The 26,631-nt window shown below is 46.0% G+C and overlaps 4 protein-coding genes across 5 annotated transcripts; 2 read left to right on the forward strand and 2 right to left on the reverse strand.

The window, feature by feature from the left end:
* Nucleotides 1-5,049: 5,049 nt before the first annotated feature.
* On the reverse strand, nt 5,050-5,686 carry LOC111067805. Of its 2 annotated transcripts, none has more exons than XM_022357115.2 (2): nt 5,571-5,686; nt 5,050-5,507 (listed from the first exon to the last, which is right to left on the reverse strand). In XM_022357115.2, exon 2 carries the CDS (start codon nt 5,489-5,491, stop codon nt 5,207-5,209), a length of 285 nt encoding a protein of 94 aa, XP_022212807.1. In that variant the 5' UTR covers nt 5,492-5,507; nt 5,571-5,686; the 3' UTR covers nt 5,050-5,206. The 2 variants fall into 2 exon arrangements, with proteins under 2 accessions (XP_022212807.1, XP_022212806.1); XM_022357114.2 differs by having other exon boundaries at nt 5,051-5,512.
* Nucleotides 5,687-10,683: 4,997 nt separating this feature from the next.
* Nucleotides 10,684-23,606, forward strand: LOC121404051 (formin-J-like). The gene is made up of 5 exons (XM_041592636.1): nt 10,684-11,261; nt 19,497-19,547; nt 19,616-22,168; nt 22,280-23,211; nt 23,351-23,606. The coding sequence occupies exons 1-5, from the start codon at nt 11,241-11,243 to the stop codon at nt 23,589-23,591; spliced, it is 3,798 nt and encodes a 1,265-aa protein (XP_041448570.1). The 5' UTR covers nt 10,684-11,240; the 3' UTR covers nt 23,592-23,606.
* On the reverse strand, nt 13,017-14,342 carry LOC111067866 (inactive selenide, water dikinase-like protein). Its single transcript, XM_022357198.2, has one exon. The coding sequence runs from the start codon at nt 14,276-14,278 to the stop codon at nt 13,058-13,060; it is 1,221 nt and encodes a 406-aa protein (XP_022212890.2). The 5' UTR covers nt 14,279-14,342; the 3' UTR covers nt 13,017-13,057.
* LOC111067865 lies at nt 15,504-16,949 on the forward strand. The gene has a single exon (XM_022357197.2). It carries the CDS (start codon nt 15,520-15,522, stop codon nt 16,852-16,854), a length of 1,335 nt encoding a protein of 444 aa, XP_022212889.2. The 5' UTR covers nt 15,504-15,519; the 3' UTR covers nt 16,855-16,949.
* Nucleotides 23,607-26,631: the final 3,025 nt, after the last annotated feature.

Genomic DNA, 26,631 nt, shown 5'->3' on the forward strand with positions numbered 1-26,631 from the left:
TGCCTGCGCCTCCTTGCCACGGGATTTCATTTTGTGTATCTAGCGTCTGGCCAAAATGTATCTACACATAAATTTTCACTTCCATCGCACATATATGTAGGTACAATATACATACCTACATATAAGTCATGGTGAAATTTTTGGCAGCTTCTGCCGATCATAAAGTTAATAATTTATATTCATTTAGTTGGTTATTTTGTTGGTTCATAGGGCCCCACCTCCCTTTTCACACTATTTAGTTTGATTTTTAATATCTTTTCTGTTTGTTTATGGTTTGGGTTTGGGCAACAGCAATATTGCAGCACGTAGTCCGTTGATAAGCAGGTTGCGGTATAAGCCAATATCTGACCAGCATAACGCCCAAAGTTCTGGCAATATTGTTGGCTGTTTGCTTTGGGGAACTTTCCCAGAAATAGGTGTTCGAGAAGCCCGTTTAAGATTGTGATGGTGTCGGTTTTTTGTAGTGATTAAAGAATATTCAAAAAATTTTAAACTTTCGTGGCTAGAAAGGTAGAAAATCTGCACTTATCTGTAGTATGTGATTCTGGAGTTATATAATCTGTAGTACTATATACAAATATATTCCTATTCATGTCTCCAAGTCTATGCTGATAAACACTATAATTTTTCCCTTAGGATTACGAGGATTACGTATACGTATACTATTAACATCGAAAAGTATTCCAAATGTATCTACATGCTTGTATTGAATTGTATGTTGTATTAATATCAATGATAAACTAAATTTTAATAATTATTAATTGATGATAGAATTGATGGTTCTTAGTTTTGCCTCTACTTTCAGTTCAGCAAAGGTTTATTTATTAAATAAGTTTAAAAGATACATTAAAGCGACTATATTAACGAGTATTTTTCATTAAAAATAACAGTCACTAAAATATCGATATTCCACAGTGAATATCTCTACCGTTTGCCTCCGATTTGTTTACTTCTATTGGTAGTTAGGATATGTGTAATATATAAAAGTTGATTTATAATATGCAGTAAATCTGATTGAAAAGCTATGACCGAATCTTCAAGATACCGTAAACCAAGTACAGCCGCAGCCAAATCCATCCATTTTCCATTCTACCTATATGTACAATGTTCCATAGTATAGGCCCCAAATTGCATTACAACATCTTATCAAATCCAACTGACATAGAAATCGTAAAAGTTTTCATAATTTTTATGAAATGTGTTCAAAAATCATTTCTCGCTAACAGCCAATTAGAATTAGAATTAGAATTACAAACGTACATGCAATGTTGGCTAAAAATACATGACTTTTGGCATCGAAACGTGTTATTCTGTGGGCTACAAAAAAAAAGAAGAAGGAAAGCCTACAGAGCGACAAAAGTGCACAAAAAATATAGACGAAAATTCAGTATTTTGAGTGAATCCTTGGCAATGCCGACAGCAGTGTCTGCTCCACCACAGACAATGCTCTGTCATCCTAACAATTGTTATATCAATGGACACGCACATACATAATTTTGGCAGCAGGTAAGACTTTCCAAATGCATATAGGAACCGAAATTGGAAGAGAGATTGAGATCTGCATGGTTTATTAAACAATTTTTGTTACATTTTTGAGCGAGTTTTATGTGTGAGTTTATTTTTTTTTTTTTCGTATTTAGCTCAATTTTCCAAAGGAACCAAAGCTTTTTGTTTTGAGTGAAAAATTTCGCCTCAGTTCGGCTTTGGATCGGTATGGTTCGTGTCGTGAACGATCTGCTCCACCTGTGCTCCACACACACACGCGAACAGAGACACACAGGCATAGCTATACTTAAAAATGATTTTTCGCTTATTTTTAGCAACTGAATTTTACGTTATTTCAGTGGGTTTTTTCTCTCTTTGCTCATAAACATGTTCATTTTCCACACACATTTCACCTGAGGCTGCCACATACATACATACATACATACATACATATATATGTATATGTATATATACATATCCGTGGATGGGCCCTCCATTGCTTATATATAAGGTGGCTGTCCTGTCCGGCCAGTTCGTGCTTGGTATCTTCTAGCGCTGCCTGGCCATAACTTTATTTATTTGATGCCACACACACACAAGCACGCACAAAAGTATCTGTGTGTTGATGTGAAAGTGTATGCCAGGCACAGCACAGCACAGAATAGCATTCTGTGTGTTTGCCACATTTTGGAATGTGTAATTATTTAAAAATAACCTGGCGAATATGTAGCAAGCAATTCGGCGATAAATAAGTCCGCCAAAAATAGCCACAAGCCAGACACCACAACGACACCTTTTGTCAAAAATTCCCAATTCGATTTGGGTTTGAATTGAAATTTGTTCGAAATTCAATTGGATTTAAGCTTGAGCTTGTATCCAGGGATCCGTGACTGCCTGGCTTCCACATCTTTCTCTAGGAAATCACCTGAACTGAGATCAGATGGTGGATCTAAATCTCCTTTAGGAAAGTCTCTCTCTCGCTCTCTCTCATTCTTGTCTTTCCAATTCGATGCCGTTGCGGCCAATGCAATTGCATTTGAGCTTGTAATTCCCAGCTGGTTTACGGCCCATTGCCCATCATTTTACAGATGCACTGAGGTCAGTGATGGTATATAACGGGGAGGTGTGCGACTGCGACTGCGACTGGGACTGGGACAGGAGTGCGTGCATATTCCCACCTCTTGAGGCCTGGTGGCAAGACAGAAATCACTCAGCGTTCGCATCGTGTCTTCTGTTTCTTTCATGTTTCGTGTGTGCCAGCGCACAAAATTGGGTCAAAATTGTTATGATCACACAGATACAGCACACACACACGCACATACACCTATAGAGAACCTATAGAGAGGATGCCTTGTGCTATGCAGCTATATATAGATCGACTTCAGCTTGTACGAGGTGTTCCTCCTGCTTCACAAAGTGCGTGTGTGCCCATTTGACAAGTGCTCAGCAGCCACTTTCTGGGCGTAGAGGCGCTCTATGGTGAGTGCCACATAACAGATAGCGGGCTCAAGTGGGCGCCAGTTGGGTGGGGTGGTGGTCTGGCCGACTCCAACTCGGTGGGTGGTGCAGCAAAATTCCAAACCCAATGCCCGGACAAAAATAGACTTTTTAATGCATTCAAAACAAACAAAACGGCGCGTGGCTCTAATGCATTTCAGTTCCCTGAAAAGGCTCCCACTCCCCATTCCCCACACTCTGCTTCTCTTCTTTGTTTTTTGTTGCCATTTTGCGTTGTCATTTGCCATTCGGGCGTTGACAACTTCAAGTCAACCCCTCCAATGGATGATTCACAAACACGATGCCACGGATCTGCTCTAATAATGCCAATTGCCATTTAATGGCCAGTCAAAACGAATAGTTGACAAATCGTGGATTTAGTATACCTCTTGGCCCATATAGCATCGACATCTCGGGGCTGTGACGTGTCACTGTTTCTGTCTCTCTGACTCATGCGGATGAGAAATACACTCATCCACGCTATGAGCTATGATATGATATGTGTATATAGCACGAGTATGTGTGCATCCATGTATTCACCCATGTGGGTGAAAGAAAGCTTCAAATATGCCATGCTAAATGCTATATAGCAACGATCTAGATCGGCATCATACCTGCGGGAGAGTCTATGCAATTAGATCAACAACAATATCTGATCATAAATAATAAATAAATAAAATAAATTCAATCGATTTGGGAAATGTTATTTCGGTGAGGAAAAACTTGGTTTGAAGACATGAATAGATTTTCTGTATTTATAAATAGGCTTTCAAAATAAAAACGAAATATTTTCGGCTCTCTACACCCTTTCGGGCCGATCCCCACCCCCCCACAAGTTATGGGCCGTTGACAGAATTATTCGCTGTCAGAGTTTTCATTAACTTGAATACGGAATATGCAGCGTGCAGGGCAGCAGGTCATCAGCCACATACGTAATAGTTTTATGACCACTAATTGTTAGCCATGGCATAGCTATAGATATCTACTGGTGGTAGAGTATTTGGCATTCGTCATTGGCCCGTTCGTTATTTCATGCTTTAGCTAAACGATTAATCATCGAAAATATTTGCAACTCGTGTTGCTTAATGCAATTGCAATTTAATTAATTTCGACAGCAAATAGCATTAAAAATGTATCTTTGCTGACGATTCAAATTAAAATTGTATGTTTGGCTGAGATTTGTCCTACATATTTGAATTATTTGTCGATTTAAATGCAGATCATCATCTATGATGCTGGGTCTTCATCTTCGCCGAGATCGAAGTAACACGAATATTTCCCTGGATAACCAGGTCGAACTCCTACCATTCATATTCTGTCAAATATAATAAAAAATTTTACTATTGAGAACCATTTTCGAAAAATTTTATGCTAACACGCGAAAGATAGGAGAAGAGACTGCCGCCTCCCAGAGCTGAGCGATGCATTTAGGGCGCTCCACGATCTCTGGCCAAAAGTCAATCAAAGAAGACATTATTCACAATCGACAATATTATTGGCAAACACTAAATGGTGGAATGGATTATGGTAGTTAAGGATGGCAGATCATTAGATCATTCACGTAATACACCTTGCAATGAATACAAATTTTATTTAAATAGGGTTTTGAAATCCGCGCTCAGTGGGTAGCATCTATCATCGACTAATAATGCGAAATGATATCGAATATTCGGTCTGTCATTCAGACAAAAAATGGCGTAGCTGCCAAGCCAGCTAAGGCCTGACCACTAGATGGCGGCACTAAATATTTAATTATTTCTCATTGCCACTCATAGTGGCTCTGCCCACTTGCTTTGAAAAAGTATGTAAAAATCATAGAAAACGCATGTAAGTGTGTGTAAAATATATGTCATGCTCGTGTAGAACATGCATTGAAATGTAGATGCGATGTAAAATTAAAGAAACAAATTTATTTAAATCGAAACATTAAATTTAAGAGGAAAAATGTATTCGGCCTTTTCGTTCTGTGTGTTGCGCAGTGTCCCACCAGCATTATGGATATGTGTTTTGCCGTATTTAGGCTTTCATCAGTATATATGTAGGTTAAAGGATACATTTTTATAATAAAATACAATATAATACATAGAAATATATTTTAATTACAGGAACCCTAAAATAGCATTTATAACACAATTATTTGTCTGGTACAGGACCTACATGCAACATTTGCTTCTGCTGCCATACCATAGATTAAGCCACAAGTAAAATTGATCGACAAAATGTTTTAGTTCAAGAAGAACTCTATCAGATTTGTCAGCCGGCGCATGCTGACGTAGTTGACCAGCACTAGGTAGCCGTAGCAGGTGTAGATGTAGGCCCACCACTGCACATGGAGCGGCTCCTTGAACCAGCTGCCACTTCGGAGGCGTCCCACTCTCTGGTAGCCATAGGGCTGCAGCACGTAGGCGTGGTGTCGTTCGGTGACGAGGCGCCGGAACACCGTCCCGCACAGGTGGACCACGGTCAGCAGAAGGATGAGTCGCCGCAGATGCACCAACAGCAGCACCATTTTAATGGGCGTTCCCCTGCTCTGGGGGAAAGTATATGAAATTCCTGGACTCTAATTAATCTCACTTGATGCCACATACTCCTGCACTTCGAGGGTTTTAATTCTTAATTTTCCCGAATTTATTTTTACTGTTGCGTCTTTCGATTTATTTTCGCATTTTCACGAGTTCTTTGCGTTCCGCCTTGTCGTTTTGTTTTCCTCGCATTTTTCGCCTGCCTTTGTGGTGGAAATTATATATAGATAGGCGTACGTACATGTATATATATAAAACCGATTTCAGCTGGCAACACTTGCCAAAAAGTTTTCACAACTATTTCACGATCGAAAGTTTTGTTTTTGAAGCTTTTTTCTTTTTGGCGGCGAGCAGTTCCATATTTGATTTTGAAAACTGTTTAGACGTAAAAACCCGCTCTTAATGCTGTGTTTACACAAAATGTTGTAATAGATTCGGAGCAAATCGCTAGGAAAAACTGTCAGTGCTTGCCAAACCGAATCAGAATCCACTTCAGATGGAGCATATTAGAACGCCTCTTCAGTTGCGCCTTTCAGCGCGTTCAGACATAAGCTATTCCCAAGTACTTCCATAAAAAAAATATATCTACAAAAATCAACAAGCTGCATCCGATTAAGATCGATCGATCGAGGCAGTGGCATATTCCTAGAAGGGGTTCCCACAGAAAAGGAAACTTCAAAGAAGTAAATAATGCTCAAAGATTAAGAACGATAGGCTTAGATTTGCAATTGAATGGAGTTGATATATATTTATGAAGAAGACCCCTTCTAAACCCTGTCACTGCTTGCGGCGTATACGCAATGCGTATACGTAATATTTTCATGAAAGAACCACAAGAAAATACTTGAGACCCAGGCACACACTTCTAAACAACAGCTTCCATGCAATGCAACCTTGAAAAAGCGATCAAATGCCCAGACCATCGAAACAGCCAAAAAAAATTGTGTCGGTAAAGCAAACAAAAGGCCCTCGCAGATTGCAACACACAGTGAGGCTGGTTAAGAACAGCAGCCATACAATATTTAAATTATATATTAGCACACAGAACGCGCGCCGTGGAAAATGTGGAAAATGCGAGACGAAAATGTGGCAATAGCCAGGCAGCAGCAGTAGCAGCCTCTGACATCAGAGCGGAAAATGGTATGTAAATAAAAAACTGTACTACAGCAAGATAAATAGACAATAAAAAAACAACAACGATAATTAACTACAATTTGGGATGTTTATGGTATTTATTTGGCAGTCACAGCGCAAAATCGCAGAACAAGTCCGAGTCGATTCCGTCAAGGAATACTTTTTGATGTACGACCAGCAGCAAATATTTTATGGCCCACGCGTGCCAAACGGGAAAACAACCGCCTGTTGAATCGGATTTTCCTTTGGATTTTTCCAAATGGCATACAAAATGTAGGCACAATTTGCACATGGTTTAAAACATTTAACGGAATGGAAGACGGTCCAAAGTTCAGATTTTGTTTATAGTGTCGTTAGATATATGAAATTTACTGAAACAAAATATATAGATATAATCACTTTAGAGTCCCAATACCCCAACCATTTGTCTTCCGCCTTGCGGACAGCAAAACAATTTTCTTTTGTCGGATTTTATGTGCCACCAAACAAATTGCATCTGTTTGTTCCTCCTCCCCATAGGATGGCTGCCGCCTGCTCCTACTCCTGCCCCTGCTCCGGCACTCCATTCGTTTTATTAACTAGCGTTTGCATCGTTTCATTGCATAATCTGTCGCTGGAGGCACGCCCCCAAACGGCCCCAGACATAAATTACAAATTTGAGAAGCGCACAAAATGATTGAAAGCCGCACAGCAGAGCAGAGCAGGGCAGGCCAGGCCAGATCTGGGGAAAACTGGGATGCGGATGGAGATGGTGATGGAGGATCCCATTGGAACTCTGGTGAACATCAGCATGATTGACCGACCACATTGTGTGTGCACCTCGCTGGCTGCTGGCTGCTAGCTGCTGGTTGCTCCCGGGGATTGCCGGGGTCTGACTTTTATGGCTGTCGGTGTATTTCTTTTTATTGCCTGCCCAAAATTCATTTCTAGTTTTCTGTTTTTTTTTTTTCATCATACCCTGCCACTCATAGGGATACGTAATGGGTGTATTGTGCTCTATGGGATGCATGTAACAGGCTGAATGAAGTGTCCATTTCAGAGTGCACTTCTCAGTGACATAGGTACATACTATACATACTACATAGGTAGATCTATAATAATCCTGTTTGAATATTTATTACTGTCAGATTTAAATAGACTCCGGCCACTCTTGGATCGGATTTCATTTGAATAAATTTCTTCCTGTTTAAGGGTATCTTATAGTCGTTATATCCATGAAGTTCTTCCTTGTATTTCTCTCTTTCTCTGATTTGTTTGCACTCAGTTTTCAGTTTTCGGCTTTTTTCTGGGTTGCGTTCCCAGTGCAGCACGCACTGGGAAAATGAAAATATTTCTGGAAATCATGCGAAATGCGCGCCTGTTGTTGGTATCTTTTATATTTTTTAATGCAGCGCTGAAAGCTATTTGTATCTGTCGGTCAGATTGGGTTAAGTCTTGGGCCCGTTCCGCAGTGATCCCTCCTCTCCCTGTTGCCGCTGCACTCTTTCTGGCATGTCTTTCGTCAAAGTGTCGAGCCACTTTGCCTGGGGCTGGCCCGCTATTAGCCCATTGATGCCGCCCTTTTTGGATTTACCTCTTCCCAGTCTGTTCCCCCCTTTTAGTATTGTATCTTTGTCGCCCATTCTGATTTATGGGATTGGGGCTTGGGGCCTGGGGTAAGGCATTATCTTCCATTTGAATGCTTTTCGCCGCATTTTGCGCATATTTAGTTTTAAATGTTTTTCACTAAAAACCCACGAATTCCCCCGTTTCATTTTCATTTTCATTTTCTGTTTAGACGTCATCTTTGTTAGCCGCACGCTTCCGGTGACTGCCAGAGGCAGCAGCGGCAACTGCAAAAGTGGCACAAAGATTTTTATTTTTAAAACCAGAACAAATATCAGCATATACCCGTACATACGTTAGCAGTGTGACGTTGTCTACTGTATGATATCTGTGATATATTCTTTTATGGGGAGGGCACATGTCTGCGATGCACAATTGAACCAGAATGCCGAAGGGGGGCATAGGGTGAATGTGGGCCAGAGCTATTGGGGAGCCATGACCTGAGCTCGTGAGAAACTGAATGAATGTGGAATTAGCAAGGTGCTTCGGAGAATTATAGAATCTTCCACGGTGATCCATACCTTACCCAAAACATAAATCATCATCCATTGGGACAGCTCATCAGCTCATTCACAAGTTCATGGTACCCCCTCCCGACCCTCGTCGTGTAGTGGTGGCCTCTTCCCTTTCGGTTTCCTTCAGTCACCGAAACATGACAGACTGCATCTGTATCTGTTGGCGACAATTATCATCTGCAGCACATATTTTGAGATACTTTTCGTTGTTGTGGTGCTGGATACATTTTGTGCATCTTCCTCTCCATCTGCGGGACGCGGCCCACTCATCGATTAGTCACCCAAAGACAGAAATATATTTTAATTAAAATATTTATCTAATAATAGATGGGGGAAACATGGGGAATCGTATCTACCAACTACGAGTATGATGATGTTCATTCCATAGCCTAGATACTCGTAGATATAGCTGCGAAATACTTTTGAGCATTACAAGAATTTTTACACACATTTCCGTACAACGAATGGAAGGGGAGGGAATCAGTACATATAGCCGGGTTGGCCAATTTAAGCCAGATATATGTACATATGTATATACGCTGAGCAGATAGATACATACGGAAAATAGTGGATAAAACATGGAAATAGGTATCGGCCGATCTTTATACTCTAAGAGGGAAAGTTCCTTTGTTCTTTCGTTGAATTTCAATCGGTGGATAATTTAAAATTATGAAGAATATGTTTATTTCGGTATAAAATGTCCCTTAATGGAGCTGTTGTTTTTAAAAAAGTATGTAGAACATTTGGAATATATAGCAAACGTTTTCCAAGGTATATTTAGATTTTAAAGTTTGTTTTTTGAATTATTTTAAAACTGTCTATATGGTGAATAATTTTGTATAATCAATGGTAAATACTTCTATTTGATGTACAAATTTTTCTTTAGCCCTTAAACCTATCGTCACAATGGGCAGACTTGCCTCCGAGTGATCTCGACTTCGGTCGAGCAGCCCTATAAACCTAACCTAACCTAAACCTATCATACCAATTGGTGCTAAAGAAAAAAAGCTTTTATATACCCTCAACTCATCTTACAGGAAGGATCTGTATGCTGAAGTCTTTTTACAACACTTTTTATGCATTTTTACACGATAAACTTATGCTCATCACTAGTAGATAAATAAAACCTTAACCTGCTGATCATAGTGCCAATGATACCCTTTCTGATAGAGTGTTCTTTTTATTTATTTCTCTATTGCAATTCACAAACGCAGCGATCATCGACTGAGAAGGAGAAGACGAGGCGGCGATCTCTACGCTGCGCTACTCACCCGCCTGCCGAAAATACTACACGCACACCCAGCGATAGAGAGAGAGAGAGAGCGAGACGAGAGACGAGAGACTTTTCTCTGCTCAGCTTTTCACGCAGTTCAGTGCGAGGGAAAAATCTCGGCAAGAAAATATATATTTTCCCAGCGGCCAGGCCAGACAGTTTTCCTTTGACAACGCGCCGAGTCGCACACACGCTTCGGGGCCAAAACGGAACAAAACGGGAAAATCGGAAAATTGAAAAACTCAAAATACCGAAAATCGCATCGCTTGCGTTCGCTTTCGCGTTCTGCGACAAAATAATCGTGTGAGAGAATGAGTGTGTGTGTGTGTGTGTGTGTAAATGTTGCTAAATTTATAAATAAAATCCCAAGTTCTGCCTGTGCTCCCAAAGTAAAATGAAATAAAAGGAAAAGTTGTGGGCTGGCGGAGCAAAGTGGAAAAAGTGGAGATGGAAAATAAGAAAAATATCAAGGCATAAATAAAACGCCTCGTGACGTGTGTGTCGTCCGCGCATCTGATTCCCGTGTCGCATTTGCCGGCTGCATTCTCAAATAGATCGGATGAGGAGCACCATAGGCTCTTATAGCTCCTCCATATAGCTCTCTGGCTCTGGCAGCTCTGGCAGCTCCACAGCTCTATACATAAGTATCTTCTATATGTATATCAACCTGGCCGGTGCGTGCCGGCGGATTATGTAAAGTGGCACACACCAGAGATCCCCAATCTCGGAGATCCAAGAGCGGCGAAAAAACAAAACAAAATAAAAAGAAAAGAAAAGAAAGTTGGCCGAAAGCAAAGAAAATCGAAAAGGAAACCAGAGTCAAGAATCGAGACAAATAGAGAGAGAGAGAGAGAGAGACAAGGAGAGAAATATTTTTGTCGCACGCGCGCGAATTCAGTAAATGTATCTAATTTATTTTGCATCTATTGCAATTGAGAGGCGACCGGACCGCCCCATGCATCCGACAGATACGCTTTCGTAATTGTCGTCAGTGGTTCGAGTGTAGTGTATCTTTGGTTCGCTCGTCGCGCGTTCTACAGCAGCAGAGAGACCAGTGTGTGTGTGTGTGTGTGTGTGGCAGATTGGATTACCAGCAAAAGGAAGCCCACTGAAGATAAACGAAATAAATTATACAGATTATACAGAAATTATCCAAACAAAATCTGATAGAGTTCTGATTGCTTCGATCGCTTGCCAAAAACGAACGTAATGTCTTCCTATCGCAGTTATGTAAGTAATCTTGCAAGTTAATGCAGAGCCAACTATCTGTATCCGTGTAGCCGCTATGTATCTGTGTATCCCTCCCAATGTATCTGTGGTATCTTGATCTTGGCGGTTGGCGCTTTTCAGTGTGTGTTTTTGCAATTCCTAGCATCCACAGATTTTTGTTTATTTCTAATTTGTTGCCTTACCTCACACGTAGCCAGATAAAATGTATCTATGAGTTTGCGTTCGCTCTTGCGCATCTGTGAGTGTGCTTTTGTGCCTCCAGATCCATTGATAAACAATTTAGCCACAGCGTTTGCTCATTGTCTGACTTTTGCCCAGTTAATTGCTCTCATTTTCCAGACAGGCAGCAGCGGCAGCAGCAGCCTCAAGTGATGTGATGGTGTGGCTAGGTGTGGCTGGGATCTTTGTATAATTTAAATGAGTGAACAAATGAACGAATATAAACGAATGAATGAGTGAATGGGCAAATGAATGAGCTGGAATCAATCACTTTAATGTGGCTACGTACACCGATGATCTTTTTGGCAGCGGATTCAAATCATTTAACTTGATTTTTGGCTATTTTTCATTTGGAGAGTATTTATTTGAAATAATGGCTGCTACTGCATTTTGAGCAGTCAATGCCAGTCAATTAGGTATAATAAATAGCTATAGATTAATAATATATTCGTTTCTCTGACTTTCTACAGAATATTTTGGAATTATTTATATTTGCAATCTTGATTGCACTTGAGGTTATCTATTAAAGATGAAATATCAACCATAACCATATCAGCCAAGCTATGAAAATCATAATCATTCAGAAAAGAGTTCAAAGCACACAGCAGCTAAACATAAGGGCAAGGCATAATTCATATGAAATCTTTTGGCCTAACATTCAAGTCGTTAATCCCCTGAGAAAAGTCTCCTCACTCTCCGTAATTGCGTAAGTCCCACTCATGTTCCACTCATTGTATCCTTTCGTTCCTCGACATCAACTTTATGACTCTGGCCCGACTTCTGACACGGCGCTGCATAAATCAATTAAATATATTTGTGACCCTCTCTCTAACTAATAAACCAATCAATTTATGGCCGGAAAACAACAAGTTTCCATTTCTCTCCCATCAGCGGAGTGCACCTTTCTCCTGCTCCCACTCCTACTCCCACTCCATCGCCCGCTCCTTCAACGATCTCTCTCAGCATCAGTTTCTAATTATTTTTAGAATCTTTGGATCTATAAATGTTGAACAAAAAAAATAAAATAGTTTGTGTGCTTCTTTTACGGGTGACGTAGTCAGAGTTCTTGTGTTCCTGTTGCTGCCGTTTCGAATTGTTGGTGCTCCTCGGCTTTGGGTACTTTGTTGAAGATTTTTATGGCCAGAAGGAAGTTGTAAATATTTATGACACGCATAAAGTCGAAAGTTCCCTGTGAGAGCCGCCGCGGAGCACGCACCACCTAATTAATTAACAAAGTGTGAATCTTCATGCAATTTGTTTGAAGCCAATGCCGCGATGGGATGGGATGGGAGCAGCGATAGATCATCCTGATCAAATCCATTTATTGTTTTGTATATTGTTTTTGCATTCTCTACAGCGAGAAAGAGAGAGAGAGCACTTCGTGCACTGTAAAATTTAATGGCTGACAGAGGGGAACTGTTAGAATCTAGAGACAGTGAGGGACACCAAAGCAATTCCCGTGGCTGGAATCGGAACCCTAAAACCCTCTCTGTGTGTGTGAGAGAGTGGGAGAGAGTAATCAACTATATCTCTTGTTGTCTTCGCTGTTTTTATTTAAGTAAAAAATTTGCAAACATTTATTCATCCTCCACGTGAATGAGCTGAACCTTCTCGATGACCCGTGCACTCCTGTTGCCCTTCTCTACCTTGCCGATGATCCAGGCCTGATGGCCCTCCAATTTCTTGATTTCGGAGCAGAAGGAGGTGGCCTGCTCCCGTGGCATGCAGATGAGCAGACCGCCCGAATGTTCGGGGGCAAGCCCCTGCAACAGCAGGCGATCGTTGGCTTCGCCATTGTTCATGGCCAGGGCTGCCATATGGCCGATCAAGGGCAGGTTGTAAATGGAGAAGGAAAGCTCATTCTTCTGCAGATATGCCAGGTGCTGGGCATGCCCCAAGAGACCCAATTCGCCAACGTGGGTGGCCCCGTGGGCATTGTGCTTGAACATAAGCCGAGCGGCCTCGCGATTGAGGCGGGACATCGACTTGGTGGCCTGACGGTGGGCCTCTTTCACCTGCTCCTCGGTGATGGTCAGCTTTATGGGCTTGCGGCAGGATCCCGGTGCGTTGCCGATGCTCCGGTATGCATCGAGGGCCAGCTGTGTGCCCAGGGGTTTGGTCAGCAACAGGACATCGCCAGCGATGGCGTAGCCCGGCTCAATGAACCCGTTCATCTGGCAAATGGTCGAGGCCACTCCGCCCAGCATGCACCAGGAATTGACTACGATCTGGACGCCAGAAATTTGGGCGCCAGCCTCAGAGGCGCGGCTCTTGAAGCCCCGCATCATTATGGGCAGCACCACATCGCGCTGCTGCTCCGTCCACCCACTGCTCACGCCCAGCAGCAGCGTCATGCTGTCGCACTGGCTGACGCCCATCGCATAGAGATTGTTCAGCACCTTGGCGCAGGCGATCTTGCCCATCGCGTAGGGATCGTCAATGATGGGGCAGCAGAAGCCGGCGGCCTGCACCAGCCAGCATGCGCCTGTGCGCAGCGGAATCACAGAGCAGTCGAACGGGATGCCCAGTTTGGGCACAACCGATGGCAACGGCAGCGTCTCGTCCTGCACTACGGTTTCCGGCTGCCCCGCTTTGGTGAGACCCGCTGCCAAGAGCGCGCTCAAAAGCTCATCCTTGGGCACCTTGCAGCCGCCTGCCTCCGAGTCGACGAAGCGTGTCAGACGAAAGGTATCCTCCAGGCCGTGATCCGAGGGGTTAAAGCTGGGCGGAAGTGCGGCCTCCCTAACGCCTTGCAGCTCCAAAATAACAGCAGACTGAACGTCAGTGGCGTCGCTCATGGTTTCTCCTTTTTTTCTCTACTTTTCGCTTCCTTTTTTTTAATTTTACGCGTACCGTAATTACGTAATTTGTTGCAATGTGACAGAAAGTTGTCAAAACAAAAGGGACTTGCTTACAACACTGTTTCAAGTGTTAAAAGCGCCTTTCGTGGCATCGAATCAGCCTCAAGGAGCGCTTCTCCTCAGCCCTGGCCAGGCAGCTTCGAACTTGCAGCAGATTGAACCTTACAGGCGGCACTCGTTATTAATGCTTTGCTTTTTCTCTCTTTCATAGAGTGCAATCATTTCCCAACACTGTTTTCGAGTGTGGAAAGTGCTTGTAAATTCCCCCTCCCCCCAAAGAGTGCCTTGAAATCGAAGTGTCATTCGCCGCGTCACAAAATCAGTATCCATGCCCGGCATCTGTCATTTAATTGTGTTCTTCCGAAGCAAAGCTATCAAAAGGTTTCAGTTTACGTGCATTTCAGTGTGCACAGACAAAAAAGACAAAAGACAAAAAATTACAAATTCGAAAAGGCAGAAAGTCTGCGTAATTGCAAAATCCAAACTCCTAGGAAATTTTCACAACCAACAAAACCAACAAAACCAACAAAACCAACAACCAACAAATTAAGAGAAACCATTAAACCATGCCACGTCGTCGTCGTCCTCGCGGCAATGCCGCATCCTTGGCAGTGCTGCGCAAGAAGACCCAGGAGAGCAACAACAACAACAACAACAACAACAACAACAACAACAACAGCAACAGCAACAATACCAACAACATCAACACTAAAGAGAACAACAACAATAGCAACAATAAAAGCAACAACGCCAGCGGCTCGAAGAGCTCAAATGCAAAAAATACCAATGCCAAAAAGGCGAATGCAAAAAAATCCAAAAAATCGAACCACAAGCCAAAGCAACAGCAGAAGCAACAACAACCAAAGCAGCCGCAACCGCAGCCACAGCCACAGCCACAGCCCCAGCCGAAGAAGGTGAACCCGACGATGTCGGCCAAGAAGCCGACACTTGCCACGGAGCCAAGCTGTACCCCAAGGCAGAAGCCAATCTATGACCAGGAGGCGCTTGAGCAGGAGCTACTCTATGACCAAGAGTCGCTTGAGCAGGAGGAGCAAATCTGCGGCCAGGACCAGTATTCGAGCACTGACGAGTCGGAGTCATCCGTCACCGATGAGGAGCAGTTCACCTATGACGTGGAGTCGAACTCTGACGAAAAGTCGACCTTTGAGGTCTCTGAAATGGAATCAGTCTGCTATCCAGAGACGATCTCCAACTACGAGACAGGCTGTGATCCGGCGCCAGGCTGTGACCGAGAGGCGCACTGTGAGCAAGGGCCGTGCCGTGACCCAGGGTCATACTGCGATCAGGGGCCATTCTGTGACCCCGAGTCGATCTGTTACTGCGGAAAGGAAGTATTTTATGAGCAGTGTCAGGTGCAGTTCTCCACCCAGACGCCACGCTACGACCAGGAGTCCATCTGCGAGCAGGAACCAGACGAAGACCTGCACCAGGAGCCGCTCTACGAGCAGGAGCAGGAGCCGCTCTACGCGCAGGAACCAAACGATGAACTGGAGCAGCGCAACGACCAGGAGCCAATCTGCGAGGAGGAGGAGGAGGAGCAGGAGGATGAGGAGGCATTCGACGAACTGCCATCCTATATCCACGAACTGATTTATGCCCAGGAGCCAGAAGCTGTTGTGGAGCAGCCGCCAATCCATGATGACCCATCGCCAGGGTCGTCCAACGGCCAGAGATCGTCACCCAACGCCATGCCCGACGATACCTTTGCCTTTATGTGGGGCCAGAATGCCAACGACTGGGAGCTACAGCTCTTCCCAGAGCTGTACGGCCGCATGCCGACGCTGCCCTCGTATGCGGACATCTTCGGTCAGCCCTCGTATTGCACGGAGTTTGAGGGATTGGCGGCACCCTGCCAGACGGGTGGCATACGGAGCACTCCCGATGGACTGTTCAGCGACATTCCCGGCTCGATGATTCCGGATCAGTACGGAATGGTGGGTCTGCTCTCGGCCATGCGGGCCAGCCACAGCAATCCGGCGGCCACCCAACTGGTCTTTGGCGAAGATCTGACCATGTGCGGCCTGGATCTGACGGCGCCCGGTGACATTTATGTGCACTTCAACGGCCCCTTCACCAACGAGCCGCCGCCGCGCAACGTCCAGGATATCGCCTTCGAGATGAGCATGCGCCAGATGCGCGATGCCATAGCCATGTATCCCTTCTATCCGCCTGTCTGGGATCCTTTTGTGCCAGAGACTGGACACTTGGGTATAGTTTTTGACAATGAAGAGGGAGAGAAGCAGGAGGAGGAGCAGCAACAGCAGCAGCAGGAAGATATATTCGAAGACGAGCAGGAGGAGGAGCAGCAGCAGAAGCAGCAAGCAGAGATATCTGATGAAGAGCAGCTGCAGCAGGAGGAGACATCGGGGGAGGAGCTGGAACAGGGCTACGACCAGGAGCCGCCCTACACTTTAATGCTGGAATACGAGCAAGAGACCTCAACTGATTCGGACTCCGATTCAGAGACAAGCTCTGAGCTGAGCCTAATCTAAAACAGGAAAAAACAATCCCTTTGCAATGTCCACTTTTTGTTTTGCATTTGAATACGTATCTGGGAACGTACAAATAAATGATCGTCTAACACTCAGTTCTCGTTGATTTTCACTTTTATTTTCTTTACACATTCGAATTTCGTGAAACGCACTTTGTCGACACTTTTGACAGCGAAAAGTAGGAAAAACATTTATAAATAAATCATATACGAGCATGTCTGGCGGACATCGGACGCATGGCACGCGAATACTTGAGATCGTTGGACTCGCAGATATACACACATACTGTACATATGCATATACATTTGTATGTATTTCGTAGTTATAGTTCGTGAGTGAATTGTGCCTGTGCTTTATAGACTCGCTCGACTGACAGACAGGCGCTTTATAGCGCATCCTGGGTCTGGTCTGGGTCTGCGGTCTGGGGTCTGAGGTCTGAGGTCCCTAATTGAGTCCGCATAATAACGCTGTCAGAAGTACGCACTCCGCTCCACTCCGCTCCCCAGATAGGGGCATATGGCAAACTCATTCCAGAGAAGATCCATCCATAGACACATCCACATCCCACATCTCTATCCCAGCAGACTTTTCTCCGGTGTCGGCTGTGGCTGTGGCTGAGGCTGAGTGTCGTCTCCGTTTGCTTGTTTTGCACATTGTTGGGGCTATTTGTGTATTTGGCATTCCATTTCACTGAGCGAAAACAATTAGCCGACACTGTCTGTCTGTCTCTCTTGCTGTCTCTTCTCTGTCTTCTCTGGCTTCCTCCCCCCTGTCTCTCACTGTCTTCATGGCTACCTCACTCGCTCTCTTTGTCTATGTTAGATCTCTCATTGGGCGGTCGCTGGAGGAATTCATTATTATTATTATTATTCTTTATGCCCTGATATATGTCATGGGAGGACTGGCGCCACTTGGGAGTTGTTTCGAATCGAAACCTATTTAAATTGAGGAATTTTCATTGAAGAATTTCCATCAATACCTTGGGAAATTTAAATATTTCGAGCAATAAATTGTTAAATAATTCCCACAACATCTTGTACAATTCTTTTTTCTGCTCGCATAATGCGCCATATTCTTCGTGTCTCTGTCAATTTAGTGGGGGTTCAACAGCACTTCATCTGCTCATTAAATATCATCTGCATTAATTGGTACAAAGATCCTTAGCTGTGCCAAAATTCTATAAAAATCTAATAAGAATTTTGCAATTTTAAATGGTGTGTCCGTCTGTCTGTCCGTCTGTCTGTCTGTCTGTCTGCACCCCTGGACACCACCTGAATACGGGGGTTCTCTAAATATTTATATGTTCGTGGCCAAGATGTGTCTCTGTCGAGGGCGCGAGAGATCTTCTAATGCCCCCGATGCATCGGACGAGATTAGAAGGCACATGTTGAAATAATCGAAATGAATCTGTTTACACGTCCAAATTAATTGAAAAACGCGTGCTACAGCGCCATTTAATTGAAAATGAAATAGAGCCAAAGGCAGGGAAAATGCACTGAAGCGAGTTCAAAGCAGCAGAAGCATCAGAAGCAGCCCCCGAAAATACAAATAACATTGGGCATCCAATAGGGAAAGTTGGGGGAGATTCTTTGGCATCGTCTGCATGGTGTTGATGTTCTCTCGGAAAGAACAGAACAGAGGCTGATGCAGCGACTGATGATGATGCCTGGGTTCTTGTGGCTGCTGTGTCTGCTGCTGCTTCTCTTGATGATGATGATGATGAAATGTGTGCGAATAATTGTCGGGTGCACAACTCATTGAGAAAGTGCCCCACAGTTCGATCGGGGAGGGGGGTGGACGCCGGGATGTCAATTGTTGCTGTGGTCTGAGTGCGCCAATCAATCAAAGCCAAGCCATGTGATTCCCCTATCAATTTCAATTTCATTTGAATGAGCAAAGAGAATGAGAATTTCGAGGAATAATACAAGGAATACGCAGAAATAAATTAACCCCTATATCGGTGGACCTTTCCGTATGTAGAGCACATCTGAGAGGTGGTTCGATGCGCATTAAGAACTGTTAATTGACTGGATAACATATGTCTAATTGTGTCTACATTTTGACATTAATATGAATATATTTTATTTAAAAGTATTTAAAATATAAAGTTTTACTTTATTTTTAATATAAATATTTTCATATTTAAATCAAATATATTCTCCAGTAATTTAATTTTTTAAATTTATTTTAATGTGGGTTATTTTTAATATAAATATTTTTTATTTTTAAACAAAAGTGAATTTTATTTAAATTCACTGCTGCTTTTAAAAGTGGATTATTTAATTTAAATATGGGTGTGTCTGTGGGTCTGATGGAACTAAATATATTTTGGGTTAAAGAAGCTTTAATAATTTAAAAAAATATAAAGTCTTATTTACTCTATAAGTAAATTACTCTATAAACAAATTTTCTCGTTTATAGAGTTCCCACAGCTGCTTTACGTTACTGATATAAACAAAATGGAATAAACTTTCTATTTTGTTGCCCCAACTTAATATCCCAAAAGCTCATCCAAAATTAATATGATTTCTATGAAACTGGTGGGGGATACAGTTCTGTGGTGCCTGCTTATGTGCATAAAATTATAGTGAAATATCCTTAAAATTCAGCGACTAATCCCAATTCCTTTGCTCTTTGTGCAGGCACCCTGGAAGTCCAGCCTGGGCAGCTCCTACAAAACAGGCAGCTCTTCGGTAAGTGATTAAATAAATGCTCTTGGAGTTCACCCACTCACCTTCGCCCTCCCCTCTCCGCATTACAGTATGGAGCTGGAGGAGACTCCACATCGCGCTACAGCTCCCTGGCCACGCCCAGCGCCTACAGACCATCATTCTCGGGCGGCACATACCGCCTCAAGCGAGATCCACCCACAACAATAGCCCCAGCGCCCGTCACCAGCTACGTGAGTCGCTATGCCAAGACAGAGCCCAAGGAGACGGCCGCCAGTGAGCGGAGCAGTCCCATCAAGCGGTACACGGGAGCGGGAGCGAGCAGCAGCACGCTGGGAAAGTACGGCAGATCCAGAGATCCCAGTCCAGTGGCCCTGGAGCACACGAACCGCGGCAAGTCGAGGGATCCGAGTCCAGTCATTGACAGCGGGAGGAGCAAACTGGGAGCCAGCTATCGCAGTGGCAACACCTCGACCTCCTCCTCGTCGTCAGGTGCCAGGAACGGGTACGGCAGTCGCTTCGGCGCCGCCGCATCAAGGATCAGCAATGGGAGCAGCAATGGCAGTGCCATCTCCTACCTGACCACCAGCGACTTTCATGCGCGCACGGCCAGTCGGGCCAGGGCCAGCAGGGAGAAGGAGCAGGAGGTTCCCGTCCCCACAAGTCCCCCAGAGAAGCCACGTGAGGAGCAGCAGAAGGGCAAGCAGGCAAGCCCACAGAAGGAGCAGGAACAGGAGAAGGTGCAACAGGACCCACCGTCCGAGGAAACCTTCGTCTCAGTGGCGGTGGTGACGCGTGCCACATCGCCCACGCCGCCGGGCAGCACCACCGTTCAGCGCACGCGCCGCATCGACATTGCCAAGACGATCGAGAAGAGCATCCAGCGGTCCACGAAGCCCCGCCAGATGCTGGAGAAGGAGACCCAGTCGGACAGGATGGACGATTCCACGCGATATCTGCGCTACAGCGGCGGCGGCAGCAGCAGCCTCAGCTCCACCTATAGCCCGCACAGGGACCGGATCAGCAGCCTCCGGTACAGTGCCAGTCCGCTGTCCAGCAAGTCCGCCTCCCCCTCTGTGGAGGGGAAGTCATCGGCGTCAGCGGCGTCATCAGCGTCGCCGGCAGAGGTGCCCAGTCCAGCGTCGAAGAGTAACGGCGCTTTGAGTAATGGCAGCTCCGCCAAATCCTCCGCCTCCGCCAGCAAATCAAAGCTCTCCCCGCCCAAGGCCGTACGGCTGAATGCCTCACGCCAGTCCTCGGTGGAGAATCTGGCCAACAAGCCACCGGCAGCGCCCACCAAAAGTGAATCACCCACCAAGACCTGCTCCAGCTCCAGTTCGGGCAGCTCTGCCGTCAAGTGGCCCAACAAGGACTTCCGCAAGAGCTCCCTGAATGTGGGACCCACGGACAGGCCGCGCAAATCGCGCACGCCCAGTGGCGGGGAGTCCGAGGACGTGGGGACCAATGGAGCAGGCTCCGGCTCTGGCCAACTGGAGCGCTCGCCCAGTGCGGGCTCGGAGGGTAGTCTGGCCTCGGCCGGCTCCGGAAAGAAGAGCTCCAAGCTGAGCAATGGCAAGACCTCCTCCTCCTCAGCGGGCAGCCGTCAGGGCACATCCTCATCCTCTGCGGCCACCTCCTCCACCTGCACCTCCGCCTCGGACAGCGAGCAGCGAGGGGTCAAGACCGTTAAAAAGCAGAGCAAAAAGAAGACGCCCAAAGAAGGCAAGGTCGTTGCCGGCCACGCCGGCCAATTGTTGGCCAACCAAAATAGCCGCAAATCGAATACGCCAGCCGCCAACGCAGCACCTGAGTCACCTTCACCAGAGAGCCACAATGCCGATGCCGATGCCGATCCCGATCCGAATGAGAGTCCGGTGGCAGCAGCCCCACCATCGAACCGATCGCCACAGTCGCGACGTCTGCAGAAGCTCTCGTCGGTGTCGAATTTTTTCGCGAACCGTCAGCAAGACGCAAATAGTGAACCGATCTTCCTCGAAAGCTCGGAGAGCTCTGGGGAGCCGGACGCCGCCCCACCATCGATCAGTCTGGCCACAGATCTTAACACGAACGAACCGCGAACGAAATCGACGCCCAAAACGACGCCCACGAGCGAAGCGAATACCTCGACGAGATCCCCACTGAGTCCCCCCAGTTCGAGTACCCGCTGTCCAGCCACCACCAGGATCAGCACTGCCCACACCCCAACGACGATCAGCAGCAGCAGCACCACCACCACGCAGGACACTAGCCTGAGCACCACCTCGGAGCAGGACCCGAGTCAGGAGGAACCCAGCTGGTGGCAGGACACCAGTCTACAGATAAACACAGCCTCCGCTTTGGATCAGAACAATCCGAACGGCGAGATGCCTCCGTACAGGCTGCGACACATTGATTCCGGGGAGGAGCAGGCCTGGTGGCTGCGCCGCAGCGAGGCGGATGATGAGGGGGATGATGATACGCTGGCTGAGGAGACACTCAATACCCTGGACGATGATCCCAGTCACTGGAGCAGCCAGGACCAAGAGCTGGAGACGCACTCCAAGGTCAAGCAGATGCCCAGGAGCCGCATCTCACCGGAGCAGGATGCCTGGTGGCTGGAGGAGGAGCAGGAGCAGGAGCAGGAGCAGCCCCCGTCCCAGACTCAGGCAAAGTTGAAATCGCAGTCACCTCAGACCCGATCCCTGCCACAGTCCCCGCCACAATTGCAGTCCCTGCCCCAATCCCCTCTCCGCTCGAATGGCTACCACGAGGACGAGAACAACAACAACAACAACAATAACGAGACGCATGTGGAGGTGACCTTGAAACTACCGAGCGGCTCCAGGAGCAGCAACTCAAAAAGCCACAGCGACGACGGCCCCAAGCACTGGTGGATGTCGGGACCCACCAAAAAGCTCTTCAACGTGCAACGCGTGGAGTCCGGCGAGCGGGCCTGGTGGCAGGACAACAACGAGAAGGAAAAGGAGAAGGAGAAAGAGATGGAGCCACCGCCAGTGAAGCCACCCACACCCCCGCCCCGCATCATCAAGCACTGGGAGTCGGGCGAGCGGGCCTGGTGGCTGCAGGATGAGCCAGAGGCAGCGCAGTCAGCAGCAGCAGTTGCAGTCGCTGCCAACGCCAGCAGCGACGAGGAGGAGGAAGAGGAGCAGCAGCAGCAGCAGCACCTGGGCAGAGATGAGACCGATCTAAGGCGCAGGAATCCGCAGCAGCAGCAACTGGAGACGCCACACGAGCTGAGCAGCTCCTTCCACTTTGCCTTCACCGAACGCCCACCGCCGCTGGGACAGTGCGCCAGTCCCGTGCCGACAGAGCAGCGACCGCGCTGTCCCTCGCCCTACGACAACATTCCAATGGGAAGAGCCCCAATGCCGGCAGCGCAGTCAGCGCCACCGACGTCGCTGCAGCCGCGCTTCTCCCCACAGATGAGGCGGCCAGGTGAGAAGCTATTCATCTCGCGGCATCAGAACATCGATGAGCTTTTGGGTGGCGCTTGCCGGCCGCTCAGTCCGCTCTTCTACAACAACAGCAGCAGCGATGCGGGGCCGGAAAGCGGCACGAATATGTTTCTGCTGGAGGAGAGCTCCTCTCTGGCCAACAAGAATATGTTCCTCTTGGAGGAGATCACGCCGGATCAGGTGCGCATCCACGACAGCACCGCCCAGAGGCCGGTCATCCAACGCATGCAAAGGTGGGTAGCAGGAGAGCGAAAGCTCCAAGAGAAAGAGAGAGTGCTTTCTTTCGTTTGTTTTGTGGTGAATGTCCAACATGTGGTTGCTAATGCACACTCTCTCTCTCGCTCTCTCCCTCTCTCTATTTTGATCTTGCAGAGACGTGGAGTGGTTGGAGAACGGCAGCAGCTTTTACGAGCCACCAAAGCAGCACCAGCAGCAGCAACAACAGCGTAGGGTAAGTGGTTCACCACCCTCTCTCACTCCCACCCCACTCTTGATTTCAAAGCAGACTGCAGGCTTCTTGGCAGCCTGCCCGGCGTCGCGTCTTGTTGCGATATCTATCGTGACGCCTACGCTTGTGTTTATTTATACAAATACCCTTACTCACTTCTCTTGATATATAATGAGCATATTAGCTGGTCAGGTACTCCCACTCACTTATCAGCAGAAACCCTTACTCACATCTAGTCATTCCACGATTGCCTTTCACATTCAATGGAATGGCCTTATCGGCAGGACTTATGACACCCACTGTATCAATTACTCTGCACTGCACTGCAGCTGTAAGCTCATATGACAAAGGGCAGGGCAGGGCAGAGGCAGGGCGAGTCAAGGTGCGCTCGCTCACACCCAATTCTACAGTTATCAGAATCTGGCATCTCTCTCGCGCCAGATTCGGTACCGAATGACAGCAGAGTCCTCAAGTGTCTGTGATCTCTGTCTTGCCAAAGGCTGATGGGGAGGGGGAAGGGAACCCTGTGAGGGTGAGTCAGGCCGAAGGCTGCCATCCGCAGGCTCTCTGCGCTCTCACTCCCACACTAACAACAAAAGACAAGCACAACAAAGGGCAGAAATGTCAGAACAAAATGCGGAACAGCAAAAGAAGATGAAGGAGAAAAATAACTAGTGCCGTGATGTAGATACCCTGTAAAATATATGAACTTATGCTTATTCTGACTGTTTTAGTTTAGCGAATATGTACTGCCCACTTGCATATTATACATGTGTATGGGTATATTATTTTAGCTTAAGGCCCCGGAGCTATGAATAGATAAATATAAGTTCGTTATTTATTTTACATTGCATACATAAATAAATAATACAAAAATTCACACCGCATAAAGTAGTCGAGATGTCTGTAGCCGTAATGAATGTATACCCCCCACCAGCAAAGGGTATCAAAATCACACAAAAATTCCCGCTTAATTACATTCTGTCTGCGGGGCAGTCAGCGGGTCGCTTCTTCGCGAATTTTTGGATCTCGACTTCGCGCTCCAGTTTGATGGGGTTCGCCGACAAGGGAATCTCAGACTCCCGGCTAAATGGGTCATAATGTAATTAACATGAACATAAAGCCAAATCAAGTGGGAAAGAGCAAAGATAACTGTAAATTTCAGTAACCCCAGCACTGTGCGGGGTTAGCATTTAGCAGAGGGAACAAAGCGAGATTGCAAATATTTATGTACTCGATTCGCGGCTAATGTACTCCTCGAATATTGTTGACTTTGTGCTGCCAAATGTGGCCATAAAAAAAGTCGCCGTCGAACATTAAAAATCGAAAGTCCATTCAACTTAGCATGAGAGGGGGGCGGGCGGGGTCCGGGTTTCTCACTAGACAAAGTCTGTTGTTGGTTGTTCTCACCTCTGAACCGCTGTCAATCTGTCCCGCTCTCTCGCAGCTTCTGTCCTCACCTCTGAACCTCTGTCTCTGTCGATCGCATGAATCGCTGGGCCAAAAATAACCAAACGGCATTGATGCGTGAAAAGCAAAGCAAAAAACGCGCCAAAAAATTACCCAAATTACATTATAAAAGACATTTAGTTTCGTTTATCGCGCAATTATACGCAAAGGCAAAACACAACACACAATTTTAATGTGGAAGAAAACAGTACAAAACACTCTGGGATGACTCATACATATCTGTCTGGTGTCTGTTCCTCCATCCCACGGTGCGGCGTCTGTCTTTTCATCGGCATCTTCTCAGAGCTATATCCATCTCTCTCTTGCTCATTCTTCCTTGTCCTCTTCTTTGTTTTGTTTGTTGTTCAAGGCAATTTGGTGACAACTCTATTATCAGTTCATGTACTATCATGCCTTTTGTTTTGTTTTTGCTATGTTGTAGCTTTAACATATTTGAAGTCTGAATCGACATTTGTTTGACTCTGAACTTGGGGAAACTCCCGAAAGACGTGAAGACGTGCGTAGCTAAGTGTTAAGTTTTGTTTCTGGGAAAATATCCAGAAATGTCTATCCTTCTCACTCTTGAGCGAAGAAAGAAACTGTAGATGCTACTGTATTATTAATGTTTGTCTAATCCTTTTTATCTTCAACGAAACTATTACTGGACTAAACAAGGACTTAAATGGCATAATCATATCAGCTTTAACCCAATTTAAATACTTTTAACAGCGGGTTTAAATTTTACAGCAATCTATTGGCTATTAAGTAGCATATCGAATGTGTTGCCCCCGACCGTTCAATGCATGGGCTGCCAAATGAACGCATAACTTTTTTCCCGCGCCTAAAATGTCCCCTCCCTCCTACATAAACGAAACACCACACATACCCACCCACCCAAAGAAGTATGCGCCCAGCGAATGTCCAGCTAATAATAGGCTAACGCTCAATCAACGATAAAGCCAAATTGTGGCACACGCGCAGCCTGGTCTATTTTTAGGCCCAGAATCGACTATCAGCAGCAGCGGCAACAACGTGTTGCAGGAAGGTGCAGCAAGACCACAGGCACAAACATACACACACACCTGTAGCCAATCCAAACGGGAAATTCACCACAGCGTCGCAACCTGCCTCAAGAGGTTTACGTAGCGTCACGTAACGTAAACAAAACGTCCGTGTCTTGTCTTACCTTTTGAGCGGCTAGCACAAGGTGTGTTAATGTAAGGTGAGCCATTAACAAAGAACGATCTCACGATTTAATAGATGCGGTCTGCAGAATACACAAACAAAAGGGAAAAGAGAAAGACCTTCCAAGAAAACTAGTTACAATCATATAGCACAGACAGACGGACATGATCAAGAAGAAAAACTTTTTTCAACATAAAACACTTCTTGAAGATTGGAGAGTAGTGCCTTACCTTGTCCGGATTCGCCTTGGGCTTTCGTCTCTATGGTTGATTACGTTGTATACTGCCGCCCGCTCTCTCGCTCACCGTTGCTTTGGCTGCTTCTCTCTCACACCACTACTCTTGTCGCTGCTTTTTCTTCTTCATCTTCTTGCACTTTTGTTGCTTTTCCTTCTTCCACTGTGGGAGCTTCAGCGGCTTCACCGCATTTTGGGGGCTGTCAGTTGCTCCCCGAGCACGCTCAAATTCAGTCGTTGCCGCCGTTATTTGTCGCGTTTCGTGCGAGTGAAAACAAACGTAAAACCACATTCAGCTGCGCGCGTCGCGCACCCCCGCAATTGTTGGTTGCCCCT

This window comes from Drosophila obscura, unplaced genomic scaffold (assembly GCF_018151105.1).
Source record: "Drosophila obscura isolate BZ-5 IFL unplaced genomic scaffold, ASM1815110v1 contig_181, whole genome shotgun sequence".
In the NCBI taxonomy this organism is placed as follows: Eukaryota; Metazoa; Arthropoda; class Insecta; order Diptera; family Drosophilidae; genus Drosophila; species Drosophila obscura.

Bases quoted from the DNA above. Each gene is read 5' to 3' on its own strand.
- LOC111067865 (XM_022357197.2), top strand. From the start codon at position 15,520: ATGGAATCAGTCTGCTATCCAGAGACGATCTCCAACTACGAGACAGGC.
- LOC111067866 (XM_022357198.2), bottom strand. From the start codon at position 14,278: ATGAGCGACGCCACTGACGTTCAGTCTGCTGTTATTTTGGAGCTGCAA.
- LOC121404051 (XM_041592636.1), top strand. From the start codon at position 11,241: ATGTCTTCCTATCGCAGTTAT. The intron at 19,548-19,615 runs GTAAGTGATTAA...TCCGCATTACAG, and splicing joins ACAAAACAGGCAGCTCTTCG to TATGGAGCTGGAGGAGACTC. The intron at 22,169-22,279 runs GCAAAGTTGAAA...CACGAGGACGAG, and splicing joins AGCCCCCGTCCCAGACTCAG to AACAACAACAACAACAACAA.
- LOC111067805 (XM_022357115.2), bottom strand. From the start codon at position 5,491: ATGGTGCTGCTGTTGGTGCATCTGCGGCGACTCATCCTTCTGCTGACC.